The sequence below is a fragment of the Stegodyphus dumicola genome, chromosome 7, assembly GCF_044657685.1.
Source record: "Stegodyphus dumicola isolate Sdum_Otavi_A_Nest chromosome 7, ASM4465768v1".
Classification (NCBI taxonomy): Eukaryota; Metazoa; Arthropoda; class Arachnida; order Araneae; family Eresidae; genus Stegodyphus; species Stegodyphus dumicola.
The window spans coordinates 146025508-146052061 of NC_140774.1; the positions used below are offsets into that span (position 1 = coordinate 146025508).

The 26554-nt window shown below is 31.4% G+C and overlaps 1 protein-coding gene across 2 annotated transcripts in view; it reads left to right on the forward strand.

Moving 5' to 3' along the window:
- LOC118189561 (calcitonin gene-related peptide type 1 receptor-like) overlaps positions 1 to 26554 on the forward strand; it is a 501544-nt gene that overhangs the window by 372499 nt on the left and 102491 nt on the right. For both annotated transcript variants that reach the window (XM_035360181.2, XM_035360189.2), the window contains exons 9-10: positions 7077 to 7137; positions 12319 to 12385. In XM_035360181.2, coding sequence (XP_035216072.1) covers positions 7077 to 7137; positions 12319 to 12385 — 128 coding nt within the window. The remainder of the gene's footprint in view (positions 1 to 7076; positions 7138 to 12318; positions 12386 to 26554) is intronic.

The window sequence follows — 26554 nt, forward strand, 5'->3', positions numbered from 1 at the left end:
AAGCATTTTGTTTAATTATCTGTTTTCGTACTAATACATACAGACAATACATGTATAATATCCCACTTCTAAAATACAGTTTGATTCTAACGTGACTATTTTTCTTAAATCTGCGTTTAGTTCCGGTACACGTAAACTCCAAACACAAATATTGAATGCCTTTCAGTATCTGTTAATCTTACAGAATTTGAGAAAGTAATGTGTTCAAAATCAGTCGCCATTCGCTGCCTGTCGGTACCGATAAATCTTTCTCAGGTTCTTTTGCGTAAATTTAAAAACCAGCTCCCAATGGAGAAAATCGGTGCTTATAAAGTCAAGTGACCGTATAATATAACAAATGTATTGTACAATTGTAGAGTATTTTATAAAAACATCCTAGCCTTCTAAAGAGATAGGTCGAATTTTCTAAAAAAGCGTTTCTTTACTATTGGAAATTGAGTGTTTTTTAAACTGTCATCATCGCCTTAAAACAAACTTCATCTTTTACTATTAATATTTATATCCATTTTCTACATCAATTTTCAAATTTTATATCATGGAAAAAAGATATATATTATTCCTGTTCTAATAAAATAGATTTCAATCTAATGAAATAAATTTTAACTTAATGTCTCTCACATATTCGCAGTAAACTAATAAATTAATTAAAAAACAAAATCTGAAATGTTTCAGATTTTAAATTACGTCCTAAGGGGCGTTTTTTAACATTTTGTGTGTTACCTTTCTTTATTAAATATCATGTTCCTCGCACTTAAACCATAAGATCCAATGCAACAGCAATATCGCAAAATAGTTTTAAAACTAGCATATCTTTAGAATTTCCGATACAGAGACTCACGCGCTGGAGATAAAAATGTTTTTTCTGCACAACGTTGCCATTGCTCGCTTTGAAATTCTTGAGTTTGTTAATCAAAAATTCGTCAAAGTTTTAAAAAATAGGAAATCGATCATAAAACAAATTTCAAATTTCAAATTTGGTCTTCCACATGCTCATATTCGTTGGAGGATTACGTTATTCAAAATTCGATGACTCTATGTACCGTTGTTTTATCACAATACGAGAAATATACATACATTTATGCAGATTTTTCATTATTTAATTTCTTCAAATATAATGCAGGACTCTAACATTTTGTGGCAACAGTTTGAAAAGTGAACCGACATTTTTGAGTCCGACGCAAAATGCCAAAACGAAACTAATAGTCCTTCGGGATTCAAATCCCTTTGGACTAATTATAAAATTTATTTACACAGAATCTGTAAGTAATTACACTGTTTAACGCATCTCCAGAATACATGATGAGAAAATTATACATAAATGATGAATTATTACGAGAGATTTTGACATCGACCGTTCGAATTATATCTAACATCCATTTCTGCTAGCCCTAACAATGATCATGATCATTTCTCGATCAATCTATCAGCCTCTTCAAAATTTCCCTATTAGTATCTTTTACCTTTTTTTTTTCTTTTACACCGAAAATGATGTAGCTATTCATTGGAATGAATAAGCATTTTGGCCTTGATACCCAAATTATCAGAATTATTTTACAAATTTGTTTTGGTTCCTGGGTCCTAGTAGTATCTGATTCGCTAGATAAGATCGACGGGTAAACGATTTACATTAATTTAAAGTAGTGGTTCTCAACCGTTTTCGCCCAAGCACTCTTTTCACCATTTTAGCAGATCATACCCCTCCCTTTCACACCCAGAAATATATATGCACATTTAATTTGGATTTATTAATTAGATTAATGGCACAGCAGGAAACAGATGAAGTCAGAATGAGTTCATTTTCCTTTAGGGGAATTACCCCCTTGTTGAGAACCCTTGATGTATTGTTCAAGATTACCAGTATTTACCAGTACTACCCTCGGCTGATACTCACGCCTCACATGGTTGCAGAAAAAAGTTTGCAGACAATTCTGAACACGTGTTGGCATTGTCTCTATTTCTACATAAATATTTATTCGTCTTCTTAACTGTAGACTGAGTCTGGACTCCAAAATTTGTATTTTCCTACTCACATGCAGCAGAAAATACATACGTCAAAGATGGAGACAGAAGCAAGACATAAGCCATCCTCCCCATCGCTCCATTTCAGGACTCTCCCCATGGAGGTAGGAAATTTATTCTTACCTCTCACAGTGGAGGGAGGGAGGAAACGTGAGGCCCGAATTGGTTTTTGCCATTCGCTCCCTTTGAAGCAGCGCCTCCCCCCCCTTATTTATGAAAACACTTTATTTATGAAAACATTGTACTTAGCTTTATGAGCTACAGGATTTTATAGATTTAGAGGTAAGTATTTTATAATTACGTCGCAAATATAACCATATATATATATATATATATATATATATATTCTATAAAATATATATATATTCTATAAAATTTCAGAATTCTAGCTATGTGAAAAAATATATTTTTAACAAAATTTCATTCTGAACGAAATCAAATGCTATACTTTTCGCCTGCTCAGAACAGTTTTCAATTAAAAAAATTGATTTCACAAGTTTTGCTAATTAGAAAAAAATGTTTAAGATAATTCGAATTTACTTGGTTAGCGATTATAAAAATTAAATTCAGGGTTTAATGTATTATTAACATTAAAATCACGCATTATTCTTTTTCTATTTATTCGGCCTCTTTCTGAAACGCTTTCTTATATATGAAATGAATTTCATCTTCTGATTTATCTTTCAAATCAAAAGTCATTCAAAAAAATAGTCATTAAAACTCTATTATTAATGATCTGTTTGGTTTATTTGAAATTAGAGCACCTTTAATTTTAATATTCAAATACGTTACATATTGTTGCCGATATTTGATTTCCGTGTTCTTAACTTTGTATGAAGATTTCAGGAAGGGATTAAAATTTAAAAAAAGAAAAAAGGTTTACTAATATTTTTTAAAGCGCTTAAATGTAAGGAACTAATCTTATAAACACATAAAGGAATTTCATTTGACCCTTGAATTAACAATAAACATTCTATAAATTCTACGTTACTAAATCCTTAACTACGCATTACATATAATGCGTTTTCCAGCACGTTTTAATACATTGCTTTCCAGTAAGAACAATTTTTGCTTAAATAGTTTTTTAAAAATACTTGTCAGGAGAATAAAATTAATTTTTACAATTAAATGTTCAGGTCATTATATCTTTAGATAATTTTTATAATTATTATGTAATTTGATATATTTAATAAGTTTGTAAATGAATAAATCTTTCATTTAAAAATACTTTTAATAGTAATTTAATTTATATTTACTTATTTAATTAGAGGTAAAAACATTTTCTAAAAACGATATGAAGGAATACTCATATATCTTTCATATTTTCCATTTTTGGCATATGCAAGTCTTTATTTTCTCTGTAGTTTTCGAGTAAAGTAATTCACAATAACTAAGCATATGTCAGTATATTATGTAAAATATATGTATAAAAATAAAACGAATAAAAATTACTTCATTATTTTTATACGCACTTAAAAAGCAGGTTATATTTCACGTAAGATCAGTATAAGTGCTGAATAAAAGGGGCCCACCAGTGCCGAATGACTAAAAAGAAAAAAAAGATCAGAAGTTCTACCCAGGTTCATATCACAGGCGAAAGAGCTGGCTACGTGGTTAGTTTTCATGGTTTTCTCCATGAATAAGATATATATGAGCTGAATAAGATAAGAATAAGATATATATGAATAAGATATATATGTAGAAAGTCCTGAACGAAGGCATCCCTCCTCTTGCCGAATAGCAAATATTAGCTAGTAGTTAAACACTTTGTGCACATGTTTCCGTATACATTCATTATTAAATTCAAAGTTTCTAATAAGTATATTTGGCAAATCATCTTTTAGCATGGCTACATCTAAAAATCTAATACATAGATGGATACATCTTTTAGCAATTTTATTCAATTTAATAGTCATATGATAATATAATAAGATTGCCCTAATGTGCATTCCAGTCTTGCTTTATTTCTTGGAAAAGTTAAAACAACTAGGTGATCAAAACTCACAAGCATCAGAAATTTGAGCACAGGAATACGAGGTAAATTCATTTTTCAGTTAATATATATAAAACCTTAACCTTAAGTGATTACTTTTCAATTATATAAACCCTAAGTGAGTTTAAAATGAGCAGATAACGTGCCTCTCTAAAAATTTTTAGAAATGAGCTTTCATTAATTACTTTATTTTTTCATTATTAACTTTAATTTTAAAAAATGATGGGTTAGAGAGTTTGAAAAACTATTTTAAATTTACTTTCTAAGAAAATGTAATTCTATTATTTTTAGCATCGATCATTTAAAATGTGCATTATTTTTTTACTATTTTGTAAAAAGACAGCACCAAAAAAAGGAAAAAGAAAGAAAGAAAAGACAGCGAACGTACGGATTTGCTTATCAACAATGCCGAGCGCAGTGCATATAAGCAATATTATGTGGATGAAAAAAATGTATTTTATTAAAAATATGTTAATATTTGGAAACCATTATAAAAGTAGCAAGTACACTATCAAGGGCATCGAAATAAGTACACAAATTTTTACATTTATACTAGTTAGTTATAAAAAACTTGAGCTTTAAAATGTGTTATATGCTTGCGTTATTTTGACATTTTAAGTTACCTTAATCCCTTAAGGCATGTATCATTCTTTACACATAACATAAATATTTTGTTAAAATCTACATTTATATAAGCTTAATTCTAAGCTTAAAATTTTATAAAATACAATAATAATCAAGGTCGCTATTGCAAATTTTTAGAAAGGTAACCAACATGTGATCTGTGCGAAATGCCACTAAACTACTATAGAAACTGTTATTAGCAATCCAGCATTGGATGTTTCTTCGTGCAGAATAGTTCCTGCTTTTCAATTTGTGAGGAATTGTGCATAGAAGTACCACTAGCTGTCCCGATTAAGTGCTCTGGGTGTAAACAAAGGTGCCACACCCCCTTAGACTAAAAAAAAAAATGTTCGGCAAAATTTCTTCAGCCGTGGTGGACGAAAGGCGTCTCCTTCCAGTTCTTCCACCGCGACTCTCAATGCGATTGCAAAAGAATTCGTCGAACTCGATTTTTATCTTCGAAAAGGATTACGATAAAACAATCGATAATGAAGTATGAGGCTTCTTGAGGAAATGAAATAATCGATTCTTGTATATGAGACATGTCCTCATGCCTATGAAGAGGATATATAAGAACTATCATGCAGAAATCATTACTCGATTTTTCTAAAAGCTTTCTAATTGTATGTCAAACTCATGCTGCTCCGAAAAAGATAATTTTGAACAGGTCTGGTTTGGGCACATTGAAAACAAAATGTATTTCTATGTATAATAATTATTTAGATACGTGCTGCTATATATGTTTGTGATAATTAGACTTATTTAAACGTATTATTTAATTTATTTAATTAAAATTATATTAATCTATTGTTTAAATTCATAGTAAATAGTCTATTATCACTGTAATAACCATTGTAACTACTAAAAAGTAAAAACAGTGAAATTTCATTTTTTTTCTGATCCCGTAAATTTTGTCCATTTATTCCTCGAAAAGATTATAACTGTAATCACGCCATATAAGGTTTACCTATTTTTTGGACGTGGTCGAATCAGCATAATTTCGCATCTAGGCATCTAATTAATTTCTATAATCTCATTGAGAATTTTTTAGAGTTACGAACTGAAAAGACTTCCTCAACAACTGATTTCCTCAGTTGTTGAGGTTATTAACAAATCTAATTACTATAAATAGTGATTAACTTCTAATTTGCTTAGTTCTAGTTACTTATATGTAAGATGACTGATAAACACGTTGAAAGTTTTCCATATGGCATGGTAACAGATATTGACTACTCAAATGCAAAGACTTATAGGCAGTTGTTAAAGAATAAAGATAGAGGATAAGATCCAGAATAAGCTGACAACCCTATTGACTGCAAGTATTCATCCAATATTCAGCCTCTTGGAAAAGTGCCATTATGTGTCAGTGCATGTTCCATCCATGTCATAATAGAAAAATGAATAATGACAATATTTATGTTAATTAGGTAAGAAATAGTGCCAAATCCGGAGAAAGCGTATCGATAACATAGATCATTTATGCATTGCTATGCGCTTGTTTTATTTGTAGGATTTGTGTTAAGATACACTTGTCATGGTTACAGAAATATCATATTTTGAAAAATAAGCACGCCTCTTTCTATGATCCATTTCTGCCAAACAATCTGTAAGAATTTCATGATTAATTCTCTAGCATATTTTTTATTTTCATTTGTATTTTTCACCATTTTTTATTTGCTTTTCTTATCTGTATCATTCATTACACTAATAGCGGTTAGTGATTCTGACTGCCGTACACTAAGGCCACCGGATTCGAATCCCAGAGAAGGCATGGATATTTGTAATTATATAGTCTCTGTGCGGCATAGGTGCAATCAAAATATGCGGCATGACGAAAGTCTTCTTGAGAGGTTGTGGAAGAAGGGTTGGTAGACCTTTGGACTCGTTCCTCTCCGAGGTGCTCTTCTTCAAAATTGGGGGCGAAATTGAACAAAATTTCTTGTTACCTGTATGGCGCCCAAGGGTCTTGCCACCTCACTACGATGAATTTTGTGGGCTAGTTATTATATCAGACAAGCAAGATTAGTCACAACAGCTTTTTACCGCTAGAGTAAGTAATATGATTTCTCTGATAATGCGTGCTCACATTAGCATGCTTTATATTTCATTTCCATAGTTTCATCAAAAAACATTTGGATAAATTATGATTTCTGTGGTTACCAGTACATGTTGAAAGTATTTGTTCAGGATGTTTGGAAAAAATATAATCATGGAAGAGAAATTTATCGCACAAAAATATCTTCATGACGATTGGAACTAAAATCAAGATTCAAGTATTTCTTTATCGTTTTCATTGAAAAATGTGTTACTATTTCAATTCTATATCATTTTCATTGAAAAATGTGTTACTATTTCAATATCTGTTCTCATATATGCAGAAATAACGCCATTTTTCACTTTTATTTCGTATTGAATTTTAACCTTTAAATTTCTTTTTCAGTTTTCCCAATTTTCCCTGTGAGTACATTTGCACTATTAAGGTGGAATTTTGCTAACGAACAGTAAGTTTCATTTTTTCAATTCTTCATACATAAAATAAAAATTTTTATTTCAATTAATTGGCTTCATTTTGTTCAGTGTATTTTGCCGTAAATGTTTTAATTAGAAAATCGAAACGCCGAAAATCATGCGATTTCGATGAGAAGTAATATTGTAAAGTGCACATGTCAATTCGTGTAATTGAATATATGAGAAATTCTGTAATGGTTTTCATTTGAAATGAACATTTTAGGTAAATTGCTACATTTCTTTACACTTTAGTTTAAAATATAGATTTGTTTAAACACCCATTCTAAGTAAAATGTTTAAGCATAAAGTGTACAAAATATGCATTTGAACCTTCAAATGATTAAATAGATTAGCTGTTTCCTCTTCTCAAATAATAATCCATTACTTTTTGTCGCTAGGCTAGACGATGAGACACGTTAAGACAAAAAGGATTCACTGAAAGCAACAAAACAGTTGCACAGATTAGATGGTTTAGGCAATAAACTCAGTGCATTCTTGTTTTGCGCATTTCGAATGATATCCATTGAACAGCATTACGTACAGCGTACTGTTCTTTTGATACTTTGCACACTATTATTAATATAAGCTCAATATTTACTTTATAAATGGCTGAAGAACTTAGTGTCTAGTGTCTGATAATAAACTAGCCTAACTCATAGATAGCTTGAATATTTAATGACGACGACATTAACAATTTATATACACTATGAAAATGGACGACAGGAACACGAATATTTAAAAGAGAACTGTCATAGTTACGTAAAATAGCAAAACGTTCTTTCATCCTTTTAACACGTACATCTCGTTTTCGTCGTGGTGGTTGCGTTTCTCCACAAAAACAAGAGTTCTCTTCAGACAGCGTGCTGCGTTAACTGTCTATTGTGAAAGATGACATCCTCCAGCTACTCGACCACACTCATGCATATGCCCTCGCATGTTGGAAATAACATCATTATCTACTGGAGATCTGCAAAATTAAAGACAAAACAGAGAGAAAAAGATAATTTTAAATTTCACTGAGTTTTGCCTGATTCTTCGTCATGGTCATCTCAAAACGTCATCTTTCGCAACTTCATCATATAATCTCTTCGTCATGGAATCTTCTTCAAATCTCTTCATCATGGAATCTCTTCTTCAACGTCGTCTGGGTAAGTCCTTCTTAATACGTCTTCGTACGTACGTCTTCTTAAACATCATCTGGATACGTCTTCTAAACGCTTCTTCTTAGATAGCGTCTGGATACGTCATCTAAATCCGTCTTCTCAAACATCATCTGAATTTCGTCTTCTAAATGTGTCTCTTCAAAACTGCCTTCTTTAACTCTCTTCCTTAATACATTTCATCCTTATCAGAATCGCGAACACTTTCGTTTTTGAAGAATTCACCATCGTCATCAGTTTCTGATCTTAAAATTACAAAGACTCTTCAATATTAAATCACAGTTTTTATCAGAATTTGACTCATAATAAAGATGTAACAAATTACATACATAAATAAAATCTTTTGTAGTGAAAATTTGAGGTAAATTTTAATTCGTTTCGGCGACATTACAATCAGATGGAAAACAACAAAATTTACATCTCGAGCTATTGTTGTAAAATTTGATGTAAAAGTTTAATAAACTATAATAGTATGATCAGCTCTTAAAGAATCTGAGTTTCGAGCAATAGAATTTCTAGAATAGGAATAGAATTTAAAGATTAGAATTAAATTCTTAATTTTCTTAATTAACGATAACTATTTGACCAAGTAAGAATATGGAAATAAATATCGAAACAAACGTACTCGTTCCCACAATCGTAATCTTCGTCGTTATTCACTATACTAGGCTCATCGCGGGCTGTGAACTCAATACGTATTGGCTGGATACTTATTTCATAATTAGTTGCAGAACTTCGTGCCTAGGATCTAATAATAAAATAGTCCAATTGATGGATTAACTTGAATATTAATTGAACACAGTAACAATTTCTACACACTATGAAAATAGAAAAAAGTTTTTCATTTCATCTTATAACGCTATAAGGTATTTCTCACGCCTTCTTAGCATGCTTTCGTTGTGCAGTGGTCAGCACGTTCGACGCGTATTTGAGAGGTCCGTGGTTCAAGTCTCGGCGACGGCATTGTTCATTTTTCATATCTCGATTCGAAATAACCTAATGTCTCTACAGTGGCGCCCGAACTAAAAGGTAGTGAATGATGATTCTTCTCCACCAGGATTTGGCGACTGGGTCCCCTAAACTCAAGTCGCCATTTAAAATAGGGAGTATATAAAGTATTTTCTGCGTCATTCTTAGCACACCTTCGTGGTGTAGTGGTCAGCACACTCGCCGCGTATTTGAGAGGTCCGTGGTTCGAGTCCCGGGGAGAGCATTGCTCATTTTTCACATCTCCTGCTTCAATATAACCTAATGTCTCTACAACGTGTACATCTCTGCTTAGTCTTGGTGGCCTCGTCTGCCTTTCTCCACCAAACACAAGTGTTCTCTTCGACAGCGGGCAGCGCCATCTATCTGTTGTGAATGATGGCATTCTACATTTATAATTAGTATTAATCATTATCCTTAATCACCTGGGGGGAAATATTTTGAACTTGAAACACACATTCTTACATGTAAAAGGTGCTTTGGTTGCAAAGAGATCAAATTTACCGAAAATGGCTAAATGTATCTATTATTGCAACCTGCACTTGCGATCTGCATTCTTCTATATTTTATAGTTTAAAATCCTTTCCGCGAATGATAAATTAGGAAACAATTTATTGCGCAATAATATAAAATTTTAATCATATGTACTTGTGCTTTTCTTGGAATATGCTTTGAAAGAAAAGTTTTTTTTGCAAAATCAAGCTGTCCATTTTCATTATTTTGGGCCTTTAATAGATTAAAATACGTGATCTGAGAAATGCTTTTCTGTTGCAAAATGTGCTTCTACAATTAAAATGGGGACGTTTCGATTTTACTATCGTTCGGGTTATAATATCATTCAATAATGTTATTAATAAGTCGTAAGAGCAACTGAAAACTCGTATTTGTTTTGGTTCCCATTTTGTGCAAAATATATAGGAAATAAAACTGAAGAGTTCCATTTGTTCACTCAGAGTAGAAAACATGATTTTTTACAAAAGCGAGGTCTAAGTACAGGATGTCGTTTTCCACAGATGTTTCTGACAGGAGAGTTCATTCATTTATTTAAAGAAGCCCTTTATTGTACACAAAAATAAAGAACATTCACAAGCTGATTTAAAGATTATCACTTTGAGGATTAATCATTTTATAACTAACATCTGGATAATAAAAATCCGTGTTTATTTCATTCGTAACAGAAATTATAAAACCAAGCCAGAAAGATGAGTGAGAGAAGTAAAGTTTTGTTTTGTTATATGTGGTAAAATATACATAAATACTTATTACGAAAAGGAAAGGTAGCAATGATCCTTCGAAAAACTATTGTTTGGTACATTAAAGTAAATTAAGAAAAATAAAAATTAAGAAATTCACAAAATAAAACTCCATCACAATATAAGCAAATTCAATAATAAAAAGAATTTTAAAAAACGGTGATGCGTATTTCTTAATACCTTTTCAGGATCGTGGTGGCGCGACGTAACGTCACAGAATAGTAATGTTTTTGATTTACTCGTACATAATGAAATAATGAACACTGCTAAATTAAGCTAACAAATTCTTATATTTTCTCATATGAAACAGCTAATTCTCCCTTAGTGTAAACCGACTCTTACTCAACTAAGCGTTAAAAGAGTGATGTTGATGCATTCCGATCAGCGGAAAAATAAAAGTATTTAAGTAAAAAAAAATGTCACAAAATAAAAAAGTAAAATTTTAATGCAGCAAAACCAGTCAGAACTAAAAGTAAACTGTAACATAAACAATAACTACAAATTAGAATTCACTAAATAAATCATAATCCATTTCACTATAACAAAGATTGGATCAACAGCTCATCATTTTAAAGTATGTTCTTCATTTTAGTAATCGAATGCTGGATCTGAATAGACATGTTTTTATGACATTGGGTAAGTATACAGCCCATAACTTAACTTAAATGATCTGAATATGACAAATGTAAAGTTTCATCCCCCCCCCCCCAAATACAAGTCGTCTTCAGTCTTAATAAAAATCTTAATGATTAGTCATAAATAAGTCTTTGGGTGTAAGTATTATTGCTTTTATGCAGAAGTCTTAATTGTGAGAGCTCCAATTAGCGCTACTAAAATGAAGACAGAAACGCTAGCTTGGAGTGTGCTTGATGCCATAATAGCTATCGCCCCATCCTGGAAAAGAACTGTTTCAGTAGATAAATACGCTAATCCTGTTGACGAGTTAGATGACGACAAAGCCCTGGCGTTAGATTTAAGAAGTTTGCTAGCACAGATGACGAAGTTGCCGTACGTATGCTCCAATGAACTTAATGTATAAGCAGTTGTGTTTGATGTCCAAGAAATGTCATCAGAAGAAAATGAGATGGACATCAATCCGCCCACCCACCAGGAAGTGTTACACGTCATGAACACTTCAGAAAGTTTTGCTGCAACATCCGAATTGACCGTTAATTTTACGGAAACCATAAATAAATACATCTGGCCTTAAAGTTACCAGGTATTTTCGTTCTCACGTGTGATAGCGAAATATACAGGAATTTGTCACCAGAAAATGGTCCGTAAGTATAATTTTTTCAAGTTACAGTAAAGTACTTAATGCAGTAATGTAGTGTTTTCTATGACGACATACAAAGTTATACTATAGAACTTATGTATACTCTGTAAATTGCTAAAGTATTTTTAAAAAACGATTTTAGAACTAAAATTTGAGTTCCCATTTAACACGAATTTTTAACGCTATCTCTTGATTTTTTCGAACCTCGGGAGTCGTGTTAACGATGCCTTCCTGTATTACATTACGGTGATGTATAATATCAGTTTCACACAAGTATGAATATTATAAGACTGAAAATAATGAGATTTTTTTTACCTTAAAAGTATGTTTTACATGACTGGATTTTACTACAGTTTGAACTATCACATACGTGACGTTTTGCGAATAATTTGTATTATGTGCCTCAAAATTCTTATTTATTATAAGCGCAAGTGAATATTATTGTAATTTAAATATTAAAATGTTTCTCTATAGAATCATATATTTTTAATGTTTTAGATGTTGGGTAGTACCAGTGAAACCTTATGAATGGGTAACAAACAGCTTGAATCTACTGAGTTTACTAGTAAGTTGATTTAAGCTAAACATTTTATGCCCTCTATAGATTTTATCACTTCGGAAATAATGTTCTGAATTATTTTTAAAATAGATAATTTCTTTTCATTCAACAAAATATTAATGTGATTTTATCTCAAGGATTCAAAGTAAAAATGCGAATAAATAATGTTTAGAGTTTTGATGCTATAATAAGAGATAATGGATTCCCTTTATTATATAAATGGAGTTGTATGCCTAATAGTAGACACAATCCATGATAAATATTGCATATGAAGTTTAATTTTTACTTAATATAATTGCATAATTTCATAAAAAGTAATATGCTGGTGTAGATTCTATTCAATTATAAATCATTTAATGGAATTTTTATTAACTGTAACTCTATGTCACACTTTGCTTAGATGAAAATTTTAATTTATAAAATATTAGATCAATAGAACAATTTAATCAGCTGTTGAGGTAGCTCATCTATCATAAAACATCAATTATACGATCTGAGCTTTTCCTACGGATTGGCATGCTCATATTTGCAAATTGGTGCTCTTTGCATTAATGTATGTCTACTATATAATTAATAGGTTAATTTCTGCTGTATATGTGTATATATTTTAATATGTGCAACTTCGTGGAACTTCTCTTTTTCGTTAGAGCTAATTCCAGGTTCTAAACATTCGGAACCTAATTTATCCGCAGCAGGATTTTTTTATATAAGCAACCTAAAGATAGCTTCCTTATCTCCCGAGGTTTTATCTTTTAATATCAATATAAAAAGATAATACAAAATATAGGATGTTTTAAGAACGTCATTAAATCACTTTTATCTCCTTTGTTTTACATTTTCAGCATTCATTGGGAATTTCGAATCTCTAATTGTAGATATTACCCATCTCTATGCAATAATTTTAAATTTCTTCTTTTAAATAACTTAGTCAACTTCTTTCCAACTTAAGATCTGCTACTAAATCTCCAACTTCGCCGATTACTGACTGGTGGAAGCAAATAATTTCAGACTGATAAACAGCTGAAATGCGCATTTCGCTGAAAGGAAGGAACCTGCTATTACCTTTATTCATTCCAAGTCTATATGTTTAGTACGGATGCTCCCATTATTATTTTTGAGAACTTGTAGAATCACTCTTGTCAGTGCCACTTTCGGAGCAAATATCTACTAAGTACTATTTAACTACCAACAACGATACACATAACTACTTACAGCAACAATTATTTTTACGAATTAACAATTAATAATAGAACACTTAATTAATTTAAAAATTTTAGATTAATTAAGTAAGGCACGGCAACATTCTAACAACGAAATTTATTCAACACAACAAGGCTTTTTTTTTTGGTCATGGACAGATGTTTTGTCATGGGACCTTTTTTTCGATGCCAAAAATGAACTTTTTATCAGGGTATCTTACAGACTACTGCTACTTTGATAATTCACAACATATTATAATCTCTCTAATAAATATCAATATTTATAAATCATTTTATACAATGTCTTGATAGGAGTTGAAATTTATAAGAATATTTGTATTGTTTCTTATTGTCTACTAATACGTCGAATAATAAGCTTACAGAATTCAAAAAGCCCATAAATGCATTCCAAACATAAGACGTATGATAGTCATAAGGAAAGTAATTAAATATAACCTGCAATAGGTTTCTATGTTTTCTTTACAACAGATGAAATTTCAAAGGATTCTATTTGGACATCTAACAGGAATTTCCTTCGAAACTTGCCAAGAAAGAGACATGGAAATCTAAATTAGATTCCTTTTGTGTCTCACGTACGGCTTGAATTTCGTGCATTAACTCGGGTATAGTGCTTTAAGACTAAGATTCATATTACGAATCATTTGTACTATTCTAAGAAGAAATTAGCATTATCGTCGGAAACCTTATAGTGTCACAGACAACAAATGGAACCTAAAGCAATATGGTGTTTGTCTATTAGTTAAGGGGAGATTAGAAATGGAAATGTAAGACCACTAACACACAAAGTTTGTTAAGGAAAACTGACTGGAAGTCACATACGTTTAATAAGGAAAGCATGCTCCTGTATGTGAACAAAAAGAACTAAAATTATCCAAGAAAAAATGAATAGCAACTGCTGTATGAAAATAACCGGCCTTAAATAAATAACCGTACGCAACAAATTACATTAAAGATCTCGTATGAATAACATAAAATGATTCATCTGTGCAAAAGTCTTAACAATAATTTTTCTCAATGCAGATGTTGTCAGATTATTAGACTCAAAAAGGGCAAATTTTCAGAATTATCATGTTAATGATATTTAATGAAAACATTTCAATGCAATGTAGATAATTTAATACTTAGTGTAGAAACTCTTTTTCTGAACCACCTAAAAATGCCTTCAAATATCAATTCAGTTAAGAATTATACGGAACACACTGTATTATCGTACATAACATTTGAGGTAAAAGTCGTGTTCTTCAAATTTTGGTACCTCGCTACTTATTCTATTGATTGTATATAATTTCTTTTAATATCTATTTCATGGTGCCAAATTTTTGTAATTTGGCATTCAATGACCTCCAATTTTCTGTTAATTCTTATTTTCTTCGACACATGTTTTATAATGGATGACTAATTTTCTATCGGATTCGTATCTGAATTACTTTTTCTCAAGACAATATTGCTGTGTCATTTATAGCTAGAGAATTCGAAATATTTTTCACTGACTTCCGTGCAGTGTGTACTACCGTACATGTACGACAACTGCAAGCTGATCCAAACGTCGCGCATATCAGACTTTAGCAAACTGGGAAAATTCCAAAATGGATGTTAATTGCAGTTATTTTTTTCAATAGAGGACGCTGCTATGCTATTACAAGTAATACAACACTAAAAGTTTCAATTAAAGCTACATTTTTCTAACACAAGATGAAGTTGAGATTTTTACAAGATGAGCTGAGTTTTGTGACTGTGCATTACTTTGCAACTTATAAATATGAATTCGATGTAATCTTTACCACACATTTTATAGGTGATTGTAACAGTTTATTCCTGACATTGGTATATTTTGTCCTAGTTTGGCAAAGTCAGAGACCACTTCATTTCTCATAGTGAACGCTTCCAGTTTTTAGATATCAGGTTACCAAGCAGAAAACCATTGTCTTGTTAAGCTCAGGAACATTTGGAAAGGCTTCTTTAGACGCTTCAACAACTTTACTGTAAGAATTCCAAAAAGTCAGTTATACTGAATCAATACTAATTAGAATACTCAGTCATAAAAGTTCGTTCTGCTTGATAAATACTCATCTCCATCTTGGACCAAACAAAGGGCTTTAAAAACTAACAGCTTCAACTGCAACTGAAATTTCAAATGACATGTTATTTGTTAGAGTAAAGGGGTATCATCCATTGAAAAAATTTTCATTAATATCCTGGAATTGTTAAATTCCAGGAAATGGAATTTCTAAAGTCTTTGAAAGATTTTGGAATCTGTAACATCTTTGAAATTTTAAAAATATTTGAAAGATTGATGTCCGAAACTTTTGGATCACCCAGTATTATCGTACCTAGCACTTGAGGCAGAGATCGCTCTCAAAAGTTTGATATCTTGTTACTGAGTACGTTTACCTTTTCAAAATCTTCAGCACTCATCACGCTGATTAGTCCGTCGAATACACTCTAACTTAAAGACACTCTGGTTACTTAAGAACATAGAGTGTTTCAGTTATAAGAGAAGATTGATTTTTCATTGAAATAAACATTAAATCTGAAAGTTTTCAGATTTTTATTACGCCCAAAGAGAATTTTTTTTTCATTTAGAGCCACATATACGTTTCGAAAGCATTTGAGCTAATGTCCCTTTGGGCGAAAACAATTGAAAAAGATTATAGCTTTAGAATTTCTGATAGACAGTCTCGTACGCTGGACATTTTCTCCCGTACAATGTCATTGCTCTCTTTGAAATCGTTGAAATTGTTGATCAAAAATTCGTTACAGTTTTACAGCATGTGAAAGGGCCAATAAAACAAATTCCAGATTCCAAATTCGAGCTTCCAGGTGAGTATATTGGGATGGAAGACTACATTATTCAAACTTTCATAGCTCTAGATAACGCCGTTTTTTTACAATGCGAAAAACATGCATATACTCACGCAAATTCTTCATGATTTAATTTCTTTAAATATAATACAGGGCGATAATATTTGGTGCCAACAATTTTAAAAATGTAATGGACGTCTACGGAGACGCAAATTGTCTACTAGAGACACAAATTGCCATTTCGAGACTAATATCTCTTCCGGGCTAGCGCTTCTTTGGGCTAAAATGTTCAGAATTTCATAAAGAAAATGTGCTTATATTCTAAAAATAATACTTTAATTAAGATTAAATTAAGACAAAAATTTAAAACTGGATAATTATCAGTGCTTTGTTGCAAAATGAATTGAATGAAATTGAATAATAATCAATCCTTTGTAATGAAACAACAAATTAAAGTATAAAATAAAACTGAATAATAATAATTGCTGTGTAATAAAATATTTTCTGTGTGATTTACTTTACTCTATTCTCTAATATTTTTTTATTTCATTATTTCAATCTAAATACGTATATCTATCGTATCTTAAAGACTTGGACATAATGTTAACCTTTTTTATTTGAACCTGCAAGCTGTTAATCTATTATTAAACAATGTTATTCTCTGTTCTAGCAACACTATTTCCAGGTCCATTGAATGTTTTTATGTGTTACATCTATTGACATTTCCAATTTTGTAAGCTCAATTTACTTTTTTATTCTGTTCTTGGCTTCAGTTTCACTTTTTGTCACATTTTTCCTTTCGGATTTTGGTGTAAACAATATTTTAGAACAAATGTTTATAATACAGACCACAGATTATTGAAAAATGTTAAATTGCTTTACAATATCTTTCTCATTATGCTATTTTCATTTAAATATTCATGAACAACTGAAATTTTGAAAGGTAGAAGATCATTTTTCCTATAAAATAAAGTATAAAAAATTGAATCAGAGAAGATGATTAGGCTAGGCTTCTGGAATGTGGCAAAACACATGATGGTTACCTGCGTAAGGAAAGGGATATCTTCGTGAAGGATTTTCTGTGCGAAATTGACTGATGCTCACGTTACATATGTGGAAAACCGGGAAAACCAATTGCATAACCAAACCGCTCTCTTGGAACCCAAACGGGGTCGAATTCATAGTATTCAACGATGGCTACCACTCATCCACTGATGGGGCCAACATTAGGAAACTTAAGGGAAAATATATAAGCTGCTAATACCTACAGTCCTACAGTAATTAGTTTGCCAAAACATATTAAAAGCGGGAGAAAAGAAGTCGCAAATGGCGGAAAATAATAAATCAATATTATAGGTTTTGCCATTATTAAGTTATCAAATGTAACAATAAAACGTGTATTTTTCAATGACTGTTGACTATAATGAATGTGTGTTTTTCAATGACTGATTTAGGCTTAATATAATATCAGAAGTAATTCCATTTATAGAATGATTTTATCCAAATTATTGAATTTTTGTTTCAGTCTAATGATTTTTCACATCCGCAGTTATGTAAGGGATTCCGTTGTGGCTTCGTTTTTGAGCTAAATTAGAGTAGCCTCACTCGTTAGCGTACGAAGAGCTCAGAAAAACTAAATTATCTACTTATATTATAGCAGCCTCAATTGTACGTCAGTGAAATGAAATAATGTGACTTATTAATTATTGTAATTCAAGCCAAAATCAATTTTGCAATGAAGCGTTAGAATGATAAGCAAAGTAAGGATAAAATAAGGCCATAAAACACAATTTTCCCAGGCATATGAATTTCATGTTTCGTAGATATCGCAACATTCTTAACAAATTTAAATGACTCAAAAATCTCAATATTTTAAATTTCATGCTATACCTGTCACTGAAAGTGGTTTTCCCAAGTTCGTATGTTGGCCAGTTAAATGTTAAATTTGGTCTAAATGCTTTTAAACCTTCTACTGCTTTTGCCAAAATGATGTAATATCATGAAACCTTCTACATTTTCTGCCTTTTCTACATCATTATCATCCATAAATCTAACTGCTTTTTGGAATCTTTTACTAGCATCATACAGTTCGGTCGATGCATATCTAACTTTCAAAACTAATCAATCCCTCTGAAATGACATTTCATTTCCCATGATTTCTTACTTATTCAACATTCGAAGACAGTTTTTAACCGCATTTTGAGAAAGAAATCATGCTTTGTTTTAACAATTTTTAAGGAACCTTTCATTGCTCATGATAATCTGTTCTATGGATACTGCAATTAAACGCTTATTACTAGACCAGAGGGAATTCTTGAATCAAATTTTCCCTGCAGTGAACTGTGACACGGCGAATAATCCAAACTCAGCAGTTGAAGTTTAATTACTTAGTTAGCAAGGAAAACTACTATTTTTGTTTGCTGATTTGTTGGAGGTTAGGGTGTAATCATAACCTGGACTGAAACTAAATAACGGTATACTTGCTAGAGAGATTGTTCACTATAGTGATGATAACATTGCCTTGGACAGCAATCAAATCTGTAACACTGCATTACGATGTTTAATACAATGGCGATAACTGAGCTTTCGCAGGAATCATTTCTAAGTAATCGGGTCAATGAATGTACTACTATTTCACAAAACTATGGTATAAAAGCATTTAATGCCTTGTATCATTTATCTGAATGATGACTGGTGGAAGAAGCGAACACCAGGTGATAAATATAAACACGTGATGAATAATTCACAATCACGTTTAGTTCAGATGATCGTAGACAATATTAATGATTACAAATTAGGTAACTTTGAAAGAAGCTTTGAACACAAACTGTGACTACTGGAGAAATCGAACCTGAGTCTCAGAGCTATCAAACTTCCATGTTCACCAATATATCACAAAAGTATATTTAAGGAATGTCTTTAATTCCTTTGCTGTTTAATTTAATATAACGGGAAGAATGGGAAGAATGAATAACAGTTGCACCGAACATCAAAATATCTGCTTGTATAATCCATAAATATGGCACTAAAGAAAAATAATTTTAATCTTAATTTAGTATTCTTTACTTAAAGATGATAACGTGTATTATATATCTGATTTGGTTATTTAGATACCTTTAGTGTATTTCATTCCTGTCTTCTTGGCATTCTTTAATCACACCAAAACGCCTTACAATATCCTTATGTACGTTATTAGTTCTATAATGAATCTGTTACTTGGCGCTGCTGATAGAGAAAAAGAAATTAGCTATACTTGCTGATGGAACACGATTTGTGTACATATACGCAATAACAAATCTCATATTCCCAGAGCACTTACCTGAGAAAAACAACTAAAGATAACACGAGACTATACTCAAACGGCATCGTCTTAAGTGATTACTACGTGAAAGACATTTTGATGAATTCTTTCCGGGAAAATCCAGAATATTCCTAGGGGCTTTGATGCCATTATAAGTTATGTAATATGCAATGGAGTAGCAATCAATTATTTTCCTGCCTGTTATGTATCAAAATGTCAAAAAAATCATATAAAAATTATCATGCAAATTACATTTTTAGTATTTTAGGACAAAAATGTAATTTGAAATAATTATTTATCATGTGCAATTCCGAAGCAGGCATTTAGTAATAATAATACATTTTTATGCTTTTCCGTACTTGCAGTTATAGAAGTATGGAAATTAAGTAAAATGGGAAATTAGTGCTAGTAAACTCTTAGTCTTGATTTATTCAAAATAAATTCTGCAATCGATAAACTGTTTTGCACGACGTCAAATTTTATAAAATGCTTAATCGGAAACCTTTTGAATGTTTACTATTTACAATCTTCTCTTCTATTCTTAAGTTCTACTAAGGCAGGCAAACGAATTATTGTTCCGTCTGTCAAATGAACTGCTGAAACAGAAGAAAGGTTTAAACAACCTTTTTTTAACAATCGAACAAATGCATATCCTATACTTACAAATTGAATATCCGAAACATGCGATATGTCAATAAATAAAAAGTAAACTTAAAATCTAAATTTCAGTAGATGTTGGAGACTACAAATTACTTCGGTTAGCGAAGTGGCTGATGTTGAATTTGTAATCCAAGAAAAACGCGGCAAAAACTCTCGACTCAAAATTTCAAGTACTCTGACTTAAATACTCATATCTCATTTACATCTTGTTGAGAGCTAACGAAAAGATGAAGTGACAGTAAAACTCCACAACATAAAAAAATGGATTAATATATTTTACACAAAGTGTGGCTGCATTATCAGATCACTCTATAAGTATTGTTTTTGTAAAACAGAATATATGCACACGAAGCTAAGGTATTCCAGTAAGTAGGCCATAACAATATGTTATTATTCATTTTACACAAAAACTTCAAATGAAAACCTTGTGAAACTGGTTGTTCATTAAGAATAAACCATCTTTATTCTTTGCAATAGTCTTGCGTCTTATGATATATTGTTATGTGCATGCGTTTTGAAACATACGATATATACGTAACACAAAAATAACCGAAATGGCAACACTGCTGACGATAATTTTATGAATACTAATTTGTGATTTTCGTTAGACCTTGTAGATTAAGATTTCAGGCGCCTATTTGTGGTATGCTTTAGTCGCTGAGCGCATAGCTCTTCTTGGCGTTTCCATATGGGGTGTCAATGTTACGATTAATATGCAACAAGCATTGAACTCCACGCAAAGACCATTTCTTCTGGGCATCTGCAGAGGATTCTATATCTCTCCAACAACTGCATTAAATGTTTTGGCAGTGCTTTCCCCCTGCACTTGATAGTACTGAGTGAGAGTGCTGCTGTGAGAGCATGAGAGCAATCAGACTTAAATAAGAAGTTACTATTTATAGTAAGACTATGTATCCTCAGACTAAGAGAATAACATTGCCCACTCTCCTTGCCACCTTGCAGACGTTGATATAGAAGCAAGATGTAATCTCCACGTGTATTACAATCCTCAGCCGTCTATACTGATGTCAAAGGAGAGCTCGGAACTGGCAGTGCCTAGTGCGTAATGGACGGTGACCTCATAATCCATTCCTGGGCTAAGAAGCTTCATCCCAGTAACTCAGTGTTTCAGGAAGAACTTACAGCCCTAAAGGCATCTCTGGGCTTTACTGCTACCAATGGCAGATATAAGGTAATTTACACAGACTCAATGTCAAGCTTGCTGGCCATCCAGGGCGGTCGCAGTAGGCATTTCATAGTCAGAGATATACAAAAACTGTTAATTTCGATCAATGCAAATCTGAGGCCCAAGCCTTAATGGGTTCCAGCTCATACAGGGATTAAAGGAAATGAAACAGCAGAAGTGATTGCGAAAAGCGCAGCTAATGAACTCCATGTGAGTAGCATTAGTGTGCCCCTTCCGCACTCACATCTGAAAATCATTCTAAAATGTGATTTAATAAAACAATGGCAAAACTACTGGGAGTTGAGCACCACAGGCAGAAGACTGTATAATTTTCAACCAAAGGTAAACCAAAATTTAAATAGCAGCTCTTCGCACCTCACACAGGATCTGACAGAATATGTCCTATGTATGTCATGTCTTCACAGATTTCGTCTAAAAGATAGCGACCGATGTATCTGTGGCAGTACTGGTGATCCAGATTACTATTTGTTTGATTGCCCGCACACAGCCAATTCACATTTAAAAAGACCAGCAACAATCAGTATGCCGTCATGGTTCAAGAACACAATTAAGAATAAATATACTCTGAACCACATTAGAGACTGCATTACCATTGCTAAAAGCATTTCTCACAGCCTGGAGCGACTTTCTTTCCTTGGATACTATGCCATCAGCAGCCTGCTCTCTATATATACTTTAATTTACTTAATGCCTTGTGTTTTTTTAATTGTTTTGCTTTTAATTATGTTTAATATTATGATTAATCCATATTTCATTTAATGTATTTCACAATTTGTAAAGTATTTGTTCATCTTTACATCTGTACCTGAGTCTATACCATATTCTTAATATATCTGTATGCCTAACATGTACCATAATAGTGAAAAGTGTTCCCCTCAGTCTCAGCAATTCACACCATACACCTTCTTTCCATGTTCTGGCTCTTCTTTCAATGTTCCTCGTTTAGCGTGGCCAATTCCCGGAGGACACAGCACGAAGCTCTAAATCTAATGAATTCTCGGAGGACACAGTATTAAGCTATTTATTTATATTTATGTATTTTTAATTCCATCGACGGGATCCAACAGAAGGAAAAGCACTTACCTCAATGGGCCAGCTGTTCCGTCGATTGCGAAAAGAACGAAATTACTTTTATCTTACCCATTCTGCTCAACAAATTACCTTGATTACAGCACATTTTTGCACAACTTACTTTCACAGATTAAGGAAGGTCTAAAAAAGCAGTGTAATGGATAAAAGAGCACCAGAGCAATGTGGTTGAGGTCTAAGAAAATACGTTCCTTTTTGTCAAGAATTATAAAACTGTTTCCATGTTTCCAGCAGAAGCCAAAACTTTAGGAACAGTGCCGTGCAGTGGTTTTTATTGGAGGGGAATAGGCATAAAAAAATTTATAATCGTTTCTAACACACCGCGCAAGAATATTGTTTGTGGTCGTCTGAGAGAGATAAAATTCGGTACTACAATTTATTTATGTTCGCAGAAATACTAGTCATTTTAAAAAATGGTCATCGTAGGAGTTTGTCTTTTTGACGGGGCTATGTTGTGTTTTGAATAAGGAGGTTAATAATATAGTTCGAATAATGGGTAAAATACCTTGATAAATTTATGAAAGTTAGAAAAATATAGGAAGTTAAAGTAATCATATTCTAGTAAAAAATATATTTTTAATCTGGTGGATGTTATAAAAGAAAAAAATAGTTAGAATCGTTTTACCTCACAAAGACCACGAGGACAGCAGAAGAGGTTACTTATTAGTTTGCCATTATCATTAACCATTTTGAAACTATATGCTATTCAACTTCGAAATTAGATATTTTAATAAATATGAGTTTGTTCTTGAATTTTATTTGGCGTGAGTATGAGTATGAAAAAAGCAATGCTTAATTATAAAACTAAAAGGGCACAACAGAATGTGTCAGCAGAAGGGAGCTCAAAGCAGATTGGTAACCTGCGATGCTCAGAGAAAGCATAAAGCACTTTAATAAATCTCTCTTATCCTCTGGCGCAACGTTAAAATGTGAATTCTTTTACTTCCACTCAAACAAACAAACAAAAAAAGACTATTAGTCTAGAAACAAAATTTTGCGTTGTTTCACTTTAATTCGTTGACCACTTTTCATTCGAGTCTCTTGCCGTTTGAAAAAATGAAGTTATTGGTCTCTCATATTTTATCTGAAAGTTATTAATTAACAAACCAAACTATTTTAAAGCAACAGATATAGTTACTATGAATATTAGTTTTTTTATATTTTTGAATATGATTGTTTTAAATAAAAGTGCATTTTAATTGGTGATATATATAATTTAAAAAATTTAATATTTTTAAAAATTACATTACATATTATTCACTTTTTAAATATTCAGAAGATATACAACGATTCCATATTAGTCTAAAATGCGTAGTATAATATCCTATAAAATGTTTCGCTATTCAATAGCGACCAGCTCATTCAATAATTTCAGCTGATAAATTCTATTAAAAGAGTTCTTTTGGACGATCGTTAAAATCAGGAATGTTTCAGATTTTTTCTTTTTAACTCATTTCATGTTTTAAAATAACTAATTTTGCATTTCCATAAAGCTTAATTTTGCATTTCGTTTTACAGTGTTTAAGAGATAGGTAGCGTAGGCAAATTTTGAGATATTATGTAACCATTTATTCTCGTCTTATGTAACCATTTACCATACCATTTAAAGTAAAAGATGGCAATTTGTAATAACGCAGCAGAGAAACAAATTTTTTTGCGTTTAGAAATTCTGTTTAATTTTTACTATACATTGGTTTTACAAATTTTGTAATTATATGTTAAATTTAATTAAATCATTTTATTTAAAATCATTTTATTGAAATTTGATTAATATTCTTTTTCATGATTACTTTCACGGCGATATAGTGAAGTTATGCTCTTCAAATACATGATGTTTAACATTTTGTGTGTATTTTAATGAAACATTTTAAATTCTTCAAAAGTACGAGCACTAATAGTCCATTGGTTAAAACTCAATCAACTCTGTTGATATTGATGGCTAACAAGATTCGTAAATGAAATCTTTTGCACCAAATATTCCAAAGACAATTTTCCTTTGTTCTTAACTTTATAGCTGGGGGTATTAAAAGTTGTGAAATGTCAGCCACGTCGAGACATTGTTCTTCTCTGTGTTTCCTGAAGTCGTAAAAGAAAGAGTTTCCCCAAGAGTTCTTTGTTTTTATTAGCTTTGAAGTGTATAAGTTTGCATTCAGCAATTTAAAGTTTTCTGAGGTCTTTAGAAAAGAAGTTCAAGAATTTTCACTATTTCATTTCATTAATTGAAGAAAGAAAATCATTAACTTCAAATTTAGGTTGATCAGCCGGTTTTAATAACAACATATTTTTAACTAATTATCTTCTGTTAATTAAAAAAATTCTTCTTTTATATCTAATCACATAAAATGTGATTCATAAAACTACAATGATTGTAGCATAAAAATCAATGTATCTCAAAATTTGTTTAAGAAAAAGTCAAGGTTCATAATTTTATATTAACCATACTACAAGATACAATATGATCTCGCACAGCGTTATTTAAACACTCTGTTAGACTTAAACAACAGTTCATGACTATCTTACTAAGGTTTTTTATTTAATATTTTTTATTAAATTTTGATTTTGATACACCCTAGTGTGTTATATTATTAAATTTGCGTTTAAGTGTAATAAAGTTTTCCTTTTAGGTCGAGTCTTAATGTTTGTCTTATGTTTAGTGAAAACAAAGTTACATATAACATTATAAAAATTCATATTATATATATGTACACGTGTGTGTGGGGGGGGGAAATTTGTAATTCATTAACTTTCAAAATTTTTATTAATTTAGTACTTTTTTTTGTAATTCGTTAAGTACTAAATTAATAAATTTGTAATTCGTTAAGTATTAAATTAATAAAATTAATAAAGTTGTAATTCGTTAAGTACTAAATTAATAAAAATTTTGAAAGTTTTAAAGAAAAGTATACTTGAAAATTTAAATAGTTGTTGATTTTAGATAAAGATCCAGACTTTCAAAGGAATTTGAGACCCCCCATTGGCCATTATGTAGAGAGATTCCAATTCCTTTTGAAAAGTCGGGATCTTTCTGCGGAATCAACAATGATTTAAACTTCTATTAAATAATGTAACATGTGTAAATAATATAATATATGCAATTAATAATTTTATATGTATAAATAATGCATTATATGTGTGGCGTATACATGTAATATTTATATCTATTATAGTTTCAATATTTTTCTGCTTTACTCTATATTAAGAATTGTGTAAGAGTTTAACGTAGGCGTACATATTATTAGTAGTTTATAGATTCATCAATTCAACTTTTTTCAAACGTTTAGTGTTTCTTTATTCAAACTTTCTTTTTTAGTGTCAAAATAATTACAGTTTTTTAATAAAGCTTTGCTTTAAAAATATGTGCTATTACTGCGTTGTTGAACCAATTGTGTCATTTGACCTTTGTAAGATTATAGTTTTATGGTAAAAAAATAATGAAATAGCAACGAGAATACTGTCGGGAGGGAATGCCTAATAAACTCTGAATGAAGGTAGTTTTTAAATACTCTATAACTGCAAATTCTTGCTATGGATTATTAAAAGAATTATAGATTATAAATAGCTGCTCTAGCATACTACAAAAGGGTTTCATGGCATTGAGGTTACGGTATTGTGAAGGACAATGGAAGATACTGAAGCTCACTTTCATATTCTTCAAAACAGTCTGTCAACAGTTTTGTAGTGGGACTGCTGCTTTGCCATCCTAATAAGCAACACCCTCTTCGGGTACAATGTTCGACACTGGACCATCAAGACCTAAACCTAGGATAATCAGGAATCAGAATAGTCAGTGGTCTCAGAAGTTTCCTTGTTATAGCGGTCCAAATGCATACTGATTGACTTCTGTGCTTCACTTTCGGCGTATGACGATCTACAATATATACATCTGAAGACATTTT